The 16508-nt window shown below is 42.9% G+C and overlaps 1 protein-coding gene across 3 annotated transcripts in view; it reads left to right on the forward strand.

Moving 5' to 3' along the window:
- GRAMD2B (GRAM domain containing 2B) overlaps positions 1-16508 on the forward strand; it is a 97977-nt gene that overhangs the window by 26669 nt on the left and 54800 nt on the right. For all 3 annotated transcript variants that reach the window (XM_059061587.2, XM_067031507.1, XM_067031508.1), the window contains exon 2: positions 16148-16267. In XM_059061587.2, coding sequence (XP_058917570.1) covers positions 16148-16267 — 120 coding nt within the window. The remainder of the gene's footprint in view (positions 1-16147; positions 16268-16508) is intronic.

Genomic DNA, 16508 nt, shown 5'->3' on the forward strand with positions numbered 1-16508 from the left:
TAGCGTTCAAGCAAAGAGAATTTTCACATGTGCTAATAACATCCATGAGATTCCATGTCCATTTTGATCACTGGGGATGATGTGGCATAAGGTGTGAAGCTGACCTCTGGGAAATTCCTACACAGCACATCCTGAGCTGTCCTCATACACATGCAATTCTGAGCCGTGAGATCAGAGTACGGGAGAGTCAGGAAATGGTACTGCCAAGTTTGTGTGGGGAAAACAAAGGAGACACGGGTTTCTGGATAGCTCCCTGGTGCTATTCTGGACTCTTATGGAAACTTTTAACTCTGCTGCAGTGCCTACGTACCTCGGTCTTTTGCCTCTCTGGCATTTGATCTTTTTTCCCCCCACATGGAACACAAAGACAGAGTTCCAGGAAATGAAGGGTATAGAGGAAAGAAAGCACTTAAGTCATCACAGATGGCAGCCAGGGTGGTGGGAGACAGCTCATATCTCTAGTGCTTCAAGTCCAAACGCCTCCTGCAACAGCTAAGGGCCAAAGTAGCGCAGCTCGTCTCCACGGGGAACAGGGCTCCTCAAAACAGAAGCAAACATTTCTCTCTTCCCAAGTCTGCTTCTGATGGCCTTGGGTATTTTTATTGTTTTCTTTAACCTTAAACATTACTGTGCTATTAATAGGTAAAATATTCCCTTCTGGCTAAACACATGTATTTCTGGCATGATACATTCTGTCTCTAAGTAAAAGTTATTATCATAGGTATGGTAACAGGAGAAAGGAAGTCTAACTCAAGAGGAATTTCTATGAAGATAAACGACTGTTCTGTCCCTGAAGTTTACTAGGACTGTCTCCCTTTGGGGTGTCTCTTCCTCCTCCCTTTTGTCCTTATGCTGGAAAAGGAAAAGGGTCCTCATTCCTTCTTTTTCCTGGAAGAGTACCTCTAAGTTGGGTCCGCGTGACATGACTCTCTTCCAGTACCCCTCTATCAGAAAATACACAACAGACTTCCCTGGTGGTGGAGTGGTTATGAATCCGCCTGCCAATGCAGGGGATACGGGTTGGAGCCCTGGTCCGAGAAGATCCCACCTGCCACGGAGCAACTAAGCCCATGTGCCACAGCTACTGAGCCTGCACTCTAAAGCCCGCGAGCCACAACTACTGAAGCCTTCGTGCCACAACCGCTGAAGTCCACGCGCCTAGAGCCCATGCTCTGCAATGAGAAGCCACCTCAGTGAGAAGCCTGTGCACCACAACAAAGAGTAGCCCCCGCTCGCCATGACTAGAGAAAGCCTGCGTGCAGCAAAGACAACCCAATGCAGCCAAAAATTTAAATCAATAAATAAATGTATAAAGAAAAAAAGAAAATACAGAACAATTTTCTCAGGAGTAGCATTTTCATAAAGCTGAGCATCATTTCAGGACTCAGAACTTCTCTGCTCAGCCTGACCCTCATCCCTCCAGGTATAAGGACAGCACCTCAGACACTCAGTTCCTTGTACTGCCCAGGTTCTTAGACTACAAACACCTTCTTATTGGCAATCCTGATAATACAAGTTACTTGTTCTTTTTTTTCTCCTTCTTTGCATACTGTAACGTTTTTATGACTTTTACCTGAAATCCTCATCCTCCTAATTTTGTGCTATTCTTTTTTTTTTTTTTTTTTTTTGCGGTACACAAGCCTCTCACTGCTGTGGCCTCTCCCGTTGCGGAGCACAGGCTCCAGACACGCAGGCTCAGCGGCCATGGCTCACGGGCCCAGCCGCTCCGCGGCATGTGGGATCTTCCCAGACCGGGGCACGAACCTGTGTCCCCTGCATCAGCAGGCGGACTCTCAACCACTGCGCCACCAGGGAAGCCCTTGTGCTATTCTTGATCCTCTGTTCCTTTAAAATGGGGTTCCAAATTGATCATTTCCATGATGGATTCCACTTACTTCTGAAAAACCCAAAATTAGAGGTCCTAACATTTTTTTTATTCTGGGTTTTAATGGGGTTGTTTTGACAGTGGGTTTTGTTTTTTATGTGTGTGCTTAATCTACAGTACCTGAGGTACCTTTCAGTCTTATTTTATGTTTATGATATTTTGAATATGTGCCATAATAGCTGACCATCTGTTAATATTGTGCTTCCTCTTAAAAAATTTTTTTCCTGGATTTCATGCCCCAGCCTTTTGCATTCTTATCTTTCTGTTTTGGTAAGTTTCTCCTTACACTTTTTAAATTTTTATTATTTTAAAAATATTTTATTTATTTATTTAGGCTGCACCAGGTCTTAGTTGTGGCATGCGGGCGTCTTAGTTGTGGCATGCACATGGGATCTAGTTCCCCAATCAGGGATCGAACCTAGGACCCTTGCATCAGAAGTGCAGAGTCTTACCCACTGGACCACTAGGGAATCCCTCATTACACTTCTAAAAGTCTTTCCCAAACACTTCCTTTTGGCCAAAAGCCTTAATTAGATCTCCTCTAATGTATCTTAGGTATATGAAAGGCGGCTTATTCTGACATTCAGCAGTTGCTGGTGGAAGAACACCTTCAAAAAAGGTGTAGAGATAGAAATACAAAAAATATTTAAAGGCCTTGCCCCTGAGAAAATTACTAGCTTGAAGGAGATATATATTTTTAGAAACTTTGTTGGTACTGAGCAATGCATTATACAAAATTCTGTTTACATGCTGAGGGTGTAAATAACAAAACCGAACTATCAGCAACATCAACTTACCTTTCCTGGAAATTGGAAAAGTCAGTTGCTGTCTCCTTGATGCATTTTCTTGTCATTTTCCTTTGTTGTTTTCCAATTGTGCTTGGCCTCAAAATACCACTACTGAGAAGTTATTTAGTTTAATTATGATTTTGCTTACGACTGTTGTTTCTTCCAGCAATGAAGACAGCCTATTCAAGTTTCCGTATAGTTTCAAATTATTACTCACCTAACTAATGGTTATTTTGAAAGATAAGTATGTATACAATGCTGATTCAGTGAAAGGGAAAGTGAAAAGACGACCTTTCGACCCCTCTTCTACCTTCAGCATGGCCCTCTTCCAACAGGATTTGTAAATCACGCTTGGGAAGGAGTTTACTACATAGGTCTTGAGATAAAATTTTAGCCCAAGCCCTTTTTCAAATGCTGACTATTGTTCCGAACCCCATATATACTCAAAGTTGTCCAATCAACAAGTATTAATTGCATAATTTCTTATATTCAGACATTAGAAGTAAAGAGATGGGGGCTGGTATCAAGAGGGTGTATAACTGGACATGTCCTGGGCATGGAACAGTGGATAGTTGTGGGTAGTTAAGAAGGCACAGGGGCTTCCCTGGTGGCACAGTGGTTGAGAATCTGCCTGCCAATGCAGGGGACACGGGTTCAAGGCCTGGTCTGGGAAGACCACACATGCCACGGAGCAACTAGGCCCGTGAGCCACAACTACTGAGCCTGCGCGTCAGGAGCCTGTTTTCCGCAACGAGAGAGGCCACGACAGTGAGAGGTCCGCACACCGTGATGAAGAGTGGTCCCCGCTTGCCACAACTAGAGAAAGCCCTCACACAGAAACGAAGACCCGACACAGCCATAAATAATAAATAAATAAATAAATAAATAAATAATTTTTTAAAAAAGAAGGCACAGAGAGGATAGTCCAGGCTAGAGCAACGCACAGAGGGAGGATGAAACACGATGTAAGCGAGGCTATGGTGAGAAGAACAACATGGCTGGAATGGAGAACTCTTTTTAGAAAGTAGAGGGAGACTGCAAAACTCTGGAGGGTCTTGACTCATAACCAGATACTTCACTGTGATGCTCAATAGAAAGCCATTGTTGGTTCTGGAGCAGGGGCATGACATAATGGAGGCAGTGTCTTAAGAGGATGAATGGGGCATTGATTGTCGCAGAAGACTTGGAGAGGGAGACCCTGGAGACCACTGCTGAATGTTCCCGATGTTGAGGGGACACGTCTGCAGCTGCAGCTGTTCTCTACTGTTGACTTCATTTTAAAGCAGTGACAGAAGCCCTTGTGGGTGGTTTTTATTAAAAAAAAAAAAAAAAAAAAAAAAAAAACATAAACCAGTTTGAGTTGGGTTTCTGTCCCTTCAGAATCAGAATCCTGATATTTGAATACTCTTCAGAGTTACGTGAGTTGCCTTAGGCTTTGAAGGAAAAGCAATGATATAGGAAAACAGAATTGGGAGTAGATATAAAGAAGGTAGAAATGAATCCATGATTGTTCATGGGACCAGGTTAAACGGGCATGTTGGGGCCACTGATGGCTGTACTAAGCCATTCCTCCAGCCCTGGTATCGCAGCTGAGATTTAGGTACTGCTCTCTGCTATGGCAATGTGCTGGGGCCTCAACAGAAATCGTTTCCAACTGGCAGAACCCTTCCTCTGCAAGGACAGTATCTTTTTGTTGTTGTTCTTTGGGCTCTTTTGGTTTTCAAATACGGTTTTTTACCTGCTAACAGTATATGTTTATTATATCTCAAACTAGATTTGCGAAGTCCCTCCCACCAAACTACATTTCCTCTTGTGTTCCCTGTAACTATTCGTGGTGGTGCTAATCTCCATTCCCCAGATAACCTTTGGGCTATCTTGGATGTTCCTCTCCAATGCTTGCTCTCCCACCCATTCTGGTGTTATCTCTGGATAGTCTCTCCAGTGCCTTGTCTGCTTCTTGCCTTCAAACTCCTCCGCACATCTGCCTCTGCATTTTCTGTCTCTAGTCTCCATCCCAGCCCATCCCCATTCTTATACACTGAGGAGAGTGTAACCCTCCAGGAGCACATATCTCATCAGGCCTCTCGTGATGTAGGTACAGGAAGAGGTGGACACTGAATAATATCTCATCCTCATCATTTCATTCCTTCTGTCTAAAAATCTTCAATTAATCCCTACTGCCAAACAAATGAAGTCTAAAAGCAGCCCTTTTTCATTAGGAATCAAACTTCACAACAATTTAATTTACTTCTTTCTGCTGCCTTACTTCAGAAAAAACCAAAATGCTAGGTTTTTCATCTGCCCCCCCCCAGTAGCTTTTAACTGTGCCTGATTTTAGTGGTAGTGGTACTTCATTATCTGTAAAAATGTATGCATCCTGCTCTTTCTTGCTAATTCTAAACTTTCTGTCTCAACTTCCTGTTTTAATGGAACATAAGAGTCAGCTCACTTATACTAACGCCCTGCTTCCCTTTCTTCCTTCTCCCTATTTTAAATAGGCATATCACTCTTTCTCCTTCCTATTTTCATACATTTGCCTCTTTAAATAACACGTTGACCTGAATCTCTTGTTAAATTAATTTGACTGCCAACTTTTTAGAATAAGAAATTAGTAACCTCTGCCCTTCTTTCACCTTTTTACCACTCCTATTTTTTCTTTAATAATAACTTCTTTTTTTTTCCTGTTTAGAATTCCTACTCATTTGATATAAAAGTGCCTGGCTTAAACATGTCCTGTGTTTCCCTCTTACTTTTTCTCTCTTTTGAATTTCTGTATCTTGATGCTATTTTCCAACCCTTTGATTAAATTAATAGGTCTCGTTGAGAAGGTAATATTTGAGTAAAGACTCGAAGGAAAATAGGGAGAGAGCCACGTGGCTTTATGGGGGCAACAGCGTTTCAGGCAGAGGGAACAGCCAGTGCATAGATTTTCTTGTGGGAGTGTGGAGTGAGAAAAGGGGGTCAGAGAGATGAGGAGGGGCGACAGGGCAGGTCATGAAGTGCCTTGTAGGCTATTAGGGATTTGGACTCTGAGAGAACTGAGGAGTCAAGGAAGGTTTTCTTTGCCATAATATTGTGATCTGTTTTAGGAGTTCTATCTTCTCTCTGAAGATATTAATTAGAAGGTTTGGGGGTTTTGTTTTTCTTGTTTGCTTGTTTGTTTTCTTCTGTTTTCTGAAGTCAATTTTCTAAGGGTTTTACTTCCTTTTTAGTTTATCTTGGTCTTTAAGACTTCAGATTTTCTTCAAGGGTCTGGCAATCCTTTGCTGTCATTTCATATTTAAGAATGAGGGACTAGGGCTTCCGTGGTGGCGCAGTGGTTGAGAGTCCGCCTGCCGATGCAGGGGACATGGGTTCGTGCCCCGGTCCGGGAAGATCCCACATGCCTCGGAGCGGCTGGGCCTGTGAACCATGGCCGCTGAGCCTGCGCGTCCGGAGCCTGTGCTCTGCAACAGGAGAGGCCACAACAGTGAGAGGCCCGCGTACTGCAAAAAAAGAATGAAGGACTAGAAGGAAAAAATAAGGGATTAGAGTAGTTTTGGAAGAATATGAATAGGGAGTTGGTACTTAGCTTGGGACCACTTTATTTAAAATGGAAGGAAGAGAAGGGATTTACTCTGGGGTTCCAGCCCCTTTCTTAGGTACCCTGATTTTCTGCAGCTAAGTTATTCAGTTTTTTAATTGACAACCCTTCTGATATGTTTTCCTCACAAGCTAAGTAGCTGACTGTCTGCCATTTGTGTCTTGAGGATGGGGGTGTGGTCAAGGTGAGAGGTGGGCAGAAATTTCTCACACACACACCTTTAATTTAGTCTAATGTTTCTGGCAACTTCTTACATCCTCCTCCTATAGCACCTCATTCATTGGACTCTGTCAAACAGATCAGTATTCTCTTATCTTCCACTTATACTGAAATTCTGAAATACAGCTTACTCTGCTTTGCTGCATGAGTTAATATTTACTTTCTACTTTCCATTTTTCAGAAATTTGGGGAAATTACTCTTCTGTTGATGGTTTCCCACCATAATTGTAAGCAGGATCACTACTTCTTTTATAAATCCTCATCTTCACAGTCCTCAGAAAGGAGAGGCAAACATCTGTGCTCCTGTTCTCCATCCTGGACTGGGAAGCCTGTTGGGTTTTCATCACAGGTTTTGACAAAACCAAAGAATACTGTGGTTTCGGCATTCCTTTTAAAAAAAATCGCCAGTAAGCCTATCAAGAAAAAAGAGAAACTTAATTTGTCATTCACATTTTATTTTAACGTTATGCTGGGCCCTAATATCCATTTAACTTTTCTAAATGTTTATTTATTTAAAAAGTCAATTCTAGGATAGTGCCAAGAATTGGTGATGCAGTTATAAGAATTGTTTTCCCTAAATGTTTCAATCAGCAACCCATTAGAAAAATTGGCAAAATGTACATACAAACAGCTAATTTACAAAACAGGAAATAAAAAACACTCTTAAATATATGAAAATACACTCAACCTTACTCATCAGGAGAGAGATGTAAATCAAAACTATAATGGGACTTATTTTTTACCTCTCAGATTTGTAGAGATCAAAAAGTTTAACACTTAAAAAAGTTTTAACACTAATCATCGGTAAAATTGTTATTCTATGTGCTTGGTACTCTGCTAAGCACTCTGAATTGTTTTGGGGGAGGTTTAAAATATTTATGTCATTTATTTTTTCCTTACTTTTATTTATTTACTTACTTTTTGCTGCATTGGGACTTAGTCGCCGCACAAAGGATCTTTTTCATTACACCTCGCGGTCTGCCTGGGTTTTTCTCTAGTTGCAGCGTGTGGGCTTCTCTCTAGTTGTGGCGTGTAGGTTTTCTCTCTCTAGTTGTGGCGCACAGGCTCCAGAGCGCATGGGCTCTCTAGTTGAGGTGCGCAAGCTTAGTCGCCCCACAGGATGTGGGATCTTAGTTCCCTGACCAGGGATCGAATACACGTCCTCTGCATTGGAAGGTGGATTCTTTACCACTGGACCACCAGGGGAGTCCCTGAATTGTTTTTTAAGTGTAACACTTTAGTAAGAATGTGTAAACACTGCTACATATTATGGGTGTGGGTCACAAAACCTTTTACTAAAGGCAATTTGGCAATAACTGTAAATTTTTCTTCGATTTGTATACATTTTAACACAGCAGTTCCATTTCCAGGAAGTTATCCTAGGGATATATTCACATATAATAAAACATAAGGACATATGACACATAAGGACATTCTTTGCAGTGTTGTCTGTATTTGTGATAAGACTGAAATCACCTAAATGCCCATCAATAAGGAACTGGTTGAATTATGTAAGCCATTATAGTGGAACTCTATGCAGTCATCAAGAAGAACGAGGAAGCTCTATGGGTACTAATAGGGAAAGAGCACCAAGTTAGTTTCAAAAAAGGAGGCGGGGAGGTGTCTAGAATAACATGCTATCACTTGTGCTTAAAAAATACACACACTGGGGCTTCCCTGGTGGCGCAGTGGTTGAGAGTCCGCCTGCCAATGCAGGGGACACAGGTTCATGCCCCGGTCTGGGAAGATCCCACATGCCGCGGAGCGGCTGGGCCTGTGAGCCATGGCCACTGAGCCTGCACGTCCGGAGCCTGTGCTACACAACGGGAGAGGCCACAGCAGTGAGAGGCCCATGTACCGAAAAAAAACCACAACAATACACACACTCATATGCATTCAGACTCCCTGGAAGTACACACAGGAGCAGGGAACAGTAGGTGCCTCTGGAGAGAAACAGGGCCAGCATAAAACAAGGGTAGGTAGAAGGGAGATTTGTTTTTCCGTTTGTAACTTTTGAATTGTGTTGTTGTGCTTCTAGTACCTATTCAGAAATAAATATGTAGTTCAATAAATACAATGTAAAGTTTCCAAAGATATATCAGAATTGTAAATGAAAGACTGTTCTTCCTGATTTAGAAAAATCTAGCTGGGAGACTGAGTTTACTTTGCAGTTGGAGAGGCTTAGGGGTCTTGGAGAGGTCCTGGTCTCTCTCACCAACTCCTGCACCTTCTGCACCCCATTCAGCTTCCTGCTTTTGGTGACTGTGTTGTCTCTGTTTCTACTATGGCTGCTGCCCAGCAGCCCCCACAGTCCTCCTCTGTCCTATACCCCATGTCTGAGCTTCCCAAGTATTGCCACCCTTGCCTGCCAGCCAGGGAGCCACCAAGTGGGCAGCACACCAAAAACAAGAGTGTTCCAGGCTACAGATCTTGGCGAGTCCAGCTGCAGCCTAGTTTTCAGTACAGGGTTTCCATCCCATTTCCAGGATTTTATCTTCTGGGGATCCTCTGGTGAAACATATCCTATCTTCAAGTCACTTCTTAACCTTTGTTGGTCAAGACTGTGGTTTTGAGTAATGATAATCAGGGAGTTTTTAAAATGATAGTGGGTATAAAACTATCTCACTGGTACTACCATAAAGGAGTTTAGTGACCTTTTTTATGCCTAAGCTTAGACTAATTTAACTTGAAGGTAGACAAGCACAGGTTTATCACTGTAACTAGGAAGAAGCACAGCTTCCTGGACTGAACCACAGTGAGGCACTTGTTTGCATTTACCTGAAATACAGCTTAGTCACTCACCTGAGATAGAACCTAATTATCACTTACATGTGATGATGCCTGAGTACAACACATCTTCAGCAGGAGAGGCAAAGGGCCTGGGAGATGGATATGACAGAACAGAGGAGTATTGAGTTTACTCTAACTCAGAGAGACTCTTTTCAGGAGGAATGATAGTTGACCCCATGTAAGAATTCTAATTCTGAAAAATTGTGAAATCTGAATCAAGTCATCATCAGACTAATGAGGTCTAGGAAGTGAGGAATATTGGACTGTTGATAGGGATTGTCCAACCTGTTTTTTATTTATAGATTGTGGTGCAACAGTGTGTGGCAGTGTCTTGTTGAAACCAGAACTTCCTAGCTGGTAATAAAAATGCTGTTGCCTAGTTGTTAAAGTCAGGCTTGGTTGGTATAAGTGTTCTATCTCACTGCTCTGAAATTCCTACTTAGAAGCTTTCAGGGCCCATAACTGATGCTTACATTGGGTTGGAGATAGGAGAAGAAATAACCTGCCAAAGCCAGGTGAAGGTGGATCCCGTGTTCCCAGCATCTTCTGCTGCTTCTATACTTCCTTAAAACTGTCACTCATTTTTTTAAAATAAATTTATTTATTTTACTTATTTATTTTTGGCTGCGTTGAGTCTTCGTTGCTGTGCGCAGGCTTTCTCTAGCTGCGGCGAGCGGGGTCTACTCTTCATTGCAGTGCACGGACTTCTCATTGCGTTGGCTTCTCTTGTTGTGGAGCATGGGCTCTAGGCGTGTGGGCTCAGTAGTTGTGGCTCGCAGGCTCTAGAGCGCAGGCTCAGTAGTTGTGGCCCATGGGCTTAGTTGCTCCGCGGCATGTGGGATCTTCCTGGACCAAGGCTCGAACCCGTGTCCCCTGCATTGGCAGGCGGATTCTTAACCACTGCACCACCAGGGAAGCCCCCAAGCTGATTTATTTTCATGACTTAAGTGAGATCTGTTATTTCATCTCCCTTGTCAATGAGAGTTCAGCTTCATTGCCAGTAACTTTAAAGTTACTGAGAGGCCTTGCAAAAGTGGTCTGTTTCTTCTCCTACGCCCTCCTCACTCAAACACAGGCGAGCCTCTGCTGTTCGGATCCTAGCAGTTTCAGTTTGCTGCCAACAAGACCTCCGTGGTAGGGGTGCTCCAGGAATCATCTTGCCTGTGTTGGGAATTAACTTGCTTGAGTTCTGTAGCATCTTTGACTAAACAAAAACCTAAAGTTGAATTGGCCCATTGATGAATTTCACTTGTTTTGGATGCTGCAGAATTAATCTCACATCAGTCAACACTGATAAATGACCACACTGAGCAAAATGCTGAGCTGAGTGCTATGGAAAAAAAACAGAAGTTCCCTGCTTCTCATAGTTGGATCATTAATTGATGAGGGGCCTAGTGAGTTATAGAGCCAGCAGCAGCAGAGCTGAGGTGATGGGATGGGAGGCTCTGTGGAGCTTGTGCCCATTGGGGAGGGCTTTCCAGGGCAGAACCAGTGCTGGAGACCAGGAGCCAGTCTAGGGAAGAGAAGGGTGGAGACTCTGTAGAAAGAAGTCATTTTAATCTGCACATACCTGTATGTTCTGTCATTGAAAGACATTGCGTGGGTGCGTTGACCTAGAGGCAGGCTCTGTAATCTTGTCAGTGCTAAGCTAGGGGTGCTGCATTAGGACCACCCACTTGGTGAGGGCTGAGTGCCCAGCACTGCACACAAGTGCCTGGCCAGGAAGGGTGGGGCAAGGAGGGGCTGAAATCCAGCCACTTCGCTTCCTCTGCTCCTTGGTGCTGGGCTCTTTCTTCCCAGAGCAAGGGGCACCATTTCTCTGCCAAGTCCTTTGTCAGTAGGGCTACATCCAGACAGACAGCACCTTTTTATGAGTGCTTCTGGCCGGGCATGGCTCTTTCTGAGTCTTCAAGGGTGCTGTGCAGGACAGCTACCGTGCTGCCTCTAAGTCTGAATCTGACCATGCATAGCATAGAATTCCGTAAATATTTGAATGAACGCTGAAGGTGAGTTATTGAAGTCCCCCACACACTTCATCTCCCTACTTAAAGAGGGACTCGAGTGGTTTTCTTTTTCTTTTTTCTTTTTCTTTTGTGGTTTATTGTATTTCAATTTACTTGACTAGTTTGTGGAAACTTGTTGAAGAGATTTTCTGATTTACTTTTTTTTAACCATTTTTTTCCCTTGAAGTATAGTTAATTTACAATGTTGTATTAGTTTCAGGTGTACAGCAAAGTGATTCAGATATATATGTACTTTATCAGATTCTTTTCTGTTATAGATTATTATAAGATATTGAATATAGTTCCCTGTGCTATACAGTAGGTGCGTGTTGTTTATCTATTTTATATATAGTAGTGTGAATCTGTTAATCCCAAACTCCTAATTTATCTCCACCACCGACCCCTCTGCCTCCACTGCTATCCCCTTTGGTAACCATACGTTTATTTTCTGTCTGTGAGTCTGTTTCTGTTTTGTAAATAAGTTCATTTGAGTGGATTTCTTTTTCTTTCTTTTTTTTTTTTTTTTTTTGGTTTATTGTATTCAATTTACTTGACTGGTTTGTGGAAACTTTTTTTTTGTTTTGAAAAACCTATTTACTTTTCCAAATATAATTCCAAATACATGCTTTACAGCCTACTATGGGTCAGAAACATTCAGTAGAAGAAATTATTTTGATAGACATTGGAAATAATTTTAATAGAAGAAAAAGCTCATATTTATCTAGATGTGGCTATGTTCCACAGGAAGATTTCGACGTCTAAAGTGCAAAGACAGGGCTTCCCTGGTGGCGCAGTGGTTGAGAATCCGCCTGTCGATGCAGGGGACGCGGGTTTGTGCCCCGGTCCGGGAAGATCCCACATGCCGCGGAGCGGCTGGGCCCGTGAGCCATGGCCGCTGAGCCTGCGCATCCGGAGCCTGTGCTCCGCAATGGGAGAGGCCACAACAGTGAGAGGCCCGCGTACCACAAAAAAAATAAATAAATAAAATAAAGTGCAAAGACAAAATGACTGTGGCTTTTCTTGCCACACAGAATACTGACAATCTTCCCTTAGAGCCTACTCTTTTTTTCTAATATCAAAATCTAATAAGCTAAATTTATTCAAGAAAAGTTATATCCATTTTCCTTTAACCTTCTTAATCTACCAAGGACAGTAACTTATGTAAAAGCATGCCTGTTTTTTCCTTTAGAGCTTTTTTTTTTTTAATTGGAGTATAATTGTTTTACATTGTTGTGTTAGTTTCTGCTGTACAATGAAGTGAATCAACTACATGCATACCTATATCGCCTCCCTCCTGCCCCACCCCCACCCGTACCCACTAGCTATTTCATGCAATGGTACTATATATATGTCAATCCTAATCTCCCAATTCAGCCCACCCTCACCTTCCCACCCTGTGTTCACATGTCCATTCTCTACGTCTACATCTCTATTCCTGCCCTGCAAATAGGTCCACCTGTACCATTTTTCTAGATTCCACATATACACGTTAATATATGATATTTGTTTTTCTCTTTCTGGCTTACTTCACTCTGTATGACAGACTCTAGGTCCATCCACATCTCTACAAATGACCCAATTTCATTCCTTTTTATGGCTAATATTCCATTGTATATATGTGCCACATCTTCTCTATCCATTCATCTGTCTGTGGACATTTAGGTTATTTCCATGTCTTGGCTATAGTAAATAGTGCTGCAGTGAACATTGGGGTACATGTGTCCCTCTGAGTTATGGTTTTCTCAGGGCATATGCCCAGTAGGGGCATTGCTGTGTCATATGGTAATTCTATTTTTAGTGTTTTAAGGAACCTCCATACTGTTCTCCATAGTGGCTGTATCAGTTTACATTCCCACCAACAGTGCAAGAGGGTTCCGTTTTCTCCACACCCTCTCCAGCATTTGTTGTTTGTAGATTTTTGATGTTGGTCAATCTGATTGGTGTGAGGTGATAACTCACTGTAGTTTTGATATGCATTCCTCTAATAATTAGTGATGTTGAGCATCCTTTCATGTGCCCCTTGGCCATTTGTATGTCCTCCTTGGAGAGATGTCTATTTAGGTCTAACGCCCATTTTTTGATTGGGTTGTTTGTTCTTTTGATACTGAGCTCCATGAGCTGTTTGTATATTTTGGAGATTAATCCTTTGTTGCTTCCTTTGCAATTATTTTCTCCCATTCTGAGGGTTGTCTTTTCGTCTTGTTTATGGTTTCCTTGGCTGCGCAAAAGCTTTTAAGTTTAATTAGGTCTCATTTGTTTATTTTGTTTTTATTTTCATTACTCTAGGAGGGGGGTAAAAAAAGATCTTGCTGTGGTTTATGTCAAAGACTGATTTTCCTACGTTTTCCTCTAAGAGTTTATAGTGTCTGGATTTCCATTTAGGTCTTTAATCCATTTTGAGTTTATTTTTGTGTGTGGTGTTAGGTGTTAGTTGGGTGTCAAGTAGACGGTATACTGACCTTTAGAAGTAGGGCTCCAATGGACAAGGAGGTGGAGGATTGTCAAGCATCAGAATGAATTCAACTCAAGAACAAACTGGCTCTGATTGCAACCAACCCCAAAGTCTAGCCAGAGGCCCATTAGAAATAAATGCAAATTGTAGTATCACTTTTACAGGGTTGTGCCACTTAACACTGTTAAATCTAATCAATCCATATTAAAGCTAAGCACACTCCCATTATTAGCTCATTCCTCACCCGTATCCCATTTCTATGAAGGCTCCTATATAAACTTTTTGAAGAGATTTCCTGATTTACTTTTTTTTATAACATTTATTTTCTTGGAGTATAGATAATTTACAATGTTGTGTTAGATTCAGTTGTACAGCAAAGTGATTCAGAGATATATCTATATATATACACACACATATATGTGTACTTTTTCAGATTCTTTTCCATTATGGGTTATTACAAGATACCGAACATAGTTTCCTGTGCTGTACAGTAGGTGGGTGTTGTTTATTTTATATATAGTAGTGTGAATCTGTTAATCCCAAACTCCTAATTTATCTCCACCACCGACCCCTCTGCCCCCACTGCTATCCCTTTTGGTAACTGTAAGTTTATTTTCTATGTCTGTGAGTCTGTTTCTGTTTTGTAAATAAGTTCACTTAAGTGGATTTCTTATGCTTTTGAAGAATAGGAGTAATGTGTGTGTCTTGGGGGATAGAGGAAAAAGGCAGGCATGTGCTCAAAGGGCCCTTAACAGTTCTAAAATTCTTGGAGTCCATAAATTAAACTTGATATTAAAATAAATCTTCTATTTTAAACCAAAGCAATGTTTTCATTGTAATGTTTCAAGGCTTTCCATGTACCTTTTATCACATAATGCAATTCAGTTATGGACTGAGTCCTTTTAATGTACATAAGTGCTTTAAGTACTTTGAAAAGGACTGAAGAAATAGAAGGTTGGGCCTATGTTCTCAGATGTTAACCTACCTAGAAAAAGAGAAATGCAGAATGAGAGTATCAACCACTCGTAGGGATTATTACTTGGATACCTTGTCAGACATACCTGGTTTTGATTTTGACACAACAATAGGACTCCCAATGTGGGCTGGAATTTCCATGCGCTGTGAAAAGTGGTAAGGAAGCAACCACAAAGGTTCAAGTAACCAATAACATTTCCTGCCTGTGAGGTTTTTTGCAAGTGAAGATACCAAATGGATGGTAAGTTAGGATTAAAATTAGCTAAACTGTCACAGCAATGCTGTCTTCCTTTACACTCAGCCACCGTGGAGTTCTCATGGTCTAGAAGTATGTTTTGTGAGTCCTCTGTTGTGCAGGCTGACACCAAAGAAGGTCTGATCCATGTGTTCTCCCTGGCCACATTCCTTCCTGTCCTCCCATGTTGAAATGGTTTCCCCTGATCCCGAGACTGAGGGAGCTCACCTGTGTCCACCACACTGGCCGTCCTCCATCTGTTAATGGTTCAGCGTGCTGACCCTCTGACTTACTGTCCCCTCTACTCCCTGTTTCACCAAGGTCAGACATAGTTTTCCAAAAGCCTACTGAATGTGATAATATACCAGCACTATCCTAGACCTCGTGGTCAGTATAAAAATCAATGAGATTCTTCTCCCCAGCCTGGGGCTCCCACACTGAAGAGCTAGTAAGAGGGCTCGGAGGATAGATGTGTGGCTGGGGGGGGTGGATGGAGGCGAAGAAAGAAATTATGAGAATGGGCATGTACACAAAGGCCTCCTGGATGGCCAGACCTGAGTTTGAATCCCAACTCAGACAGGTACTAGTTTTGCAAAGTCAGGCAAGAAATTCACTATGTGAGAGCCTCAGATTCCTAGTCTGTGAAATGGGAGTAATAATTCCCACCTAGCCTGGGTGGTGGTGCGGATTAGAGGGTGTAATTGCTGACAGAAGCGCTTGGTGCAATTAGCAAGCGCCCAAACCAGGACCTATATAACTAGAACAAAAGATGATAAGTGATGTAAGTGCAAACAAACGGGGTGGGAGCGCCCAGCAGAAAGGCTCACAGCTGGCAGGAGGCCTCACGTGAGCTCGTGCACAGGTCAGGGGCCCTCCCAGCCTCTGGGTGATCTTCTACCTCCATGCTGGGCTGGGCAGAGCCAGGCAGCACAGGGCCCACGGGCTGCATACCCAGGAGCCGGTGAGTCTCTGCAAAGTCGGACATTTACCTGCACATAAACCTGCACGTGTAGCTGAAGCAGGCATGACCCGGAGCTCCACCCCCTGGGGCACCAGCTGAGGGGGTAGAATGGAGGGATGGAAAGGGCACCGCTGTCCTTGCTGACTTCAGCCAGTCTCGGGCATTGAAGATCATTCCACTCTCCAGAAAGCGAGGTCACGTCATCGTTTTTCCCTCCTCCCCACTCTGGATATCTAAGGTGAAGTGTTTTCTCCAGCTCAGAGGCTGAGAATGGCGTGGAGGAGAAAAAGAAGGTCTGCAGGTCGCCAGCAGCCCTGTCCCCTGCTCTGTCCAGCGAGGCCGAGTCCACAGACCAGAAGAGAATCATTTCCCTGCGGTGAGTCCTCACCTTGACTCTCTCTGTTCTTTTGGCCTTTTGGGGAGGAGGGGTTGCTGGGAGGAGCTGGTGTGTCTAGTTTTATGGGAGTGGTTAAGAGAGAAGATCTACAAGCAGATGACACCCTGAGAAGGAAGTGGGGTGTTTTTCCTTGATATCCAGGCACTGACACCTGCCTTCCTTTCTCAGCTCTTCTCACCAGCCTCTCTTCTGCTTCCCACTCCAGCCTTCTGCAGAATTT

Source organism: Kogia breviceps, chromosome 4 (genome assembly GCF_026419965.1).
Source record: "Kogia breviceps isolate mKogBre1 chromosome 4, mKogBre1 haplotype 1, whole genome shotgun sequence".
NCBI lineage: Eukaryota > Metazoa > Chordata > Mammalia > Artiodactyla > Physeteridae > Kogia > Kogia breviceps.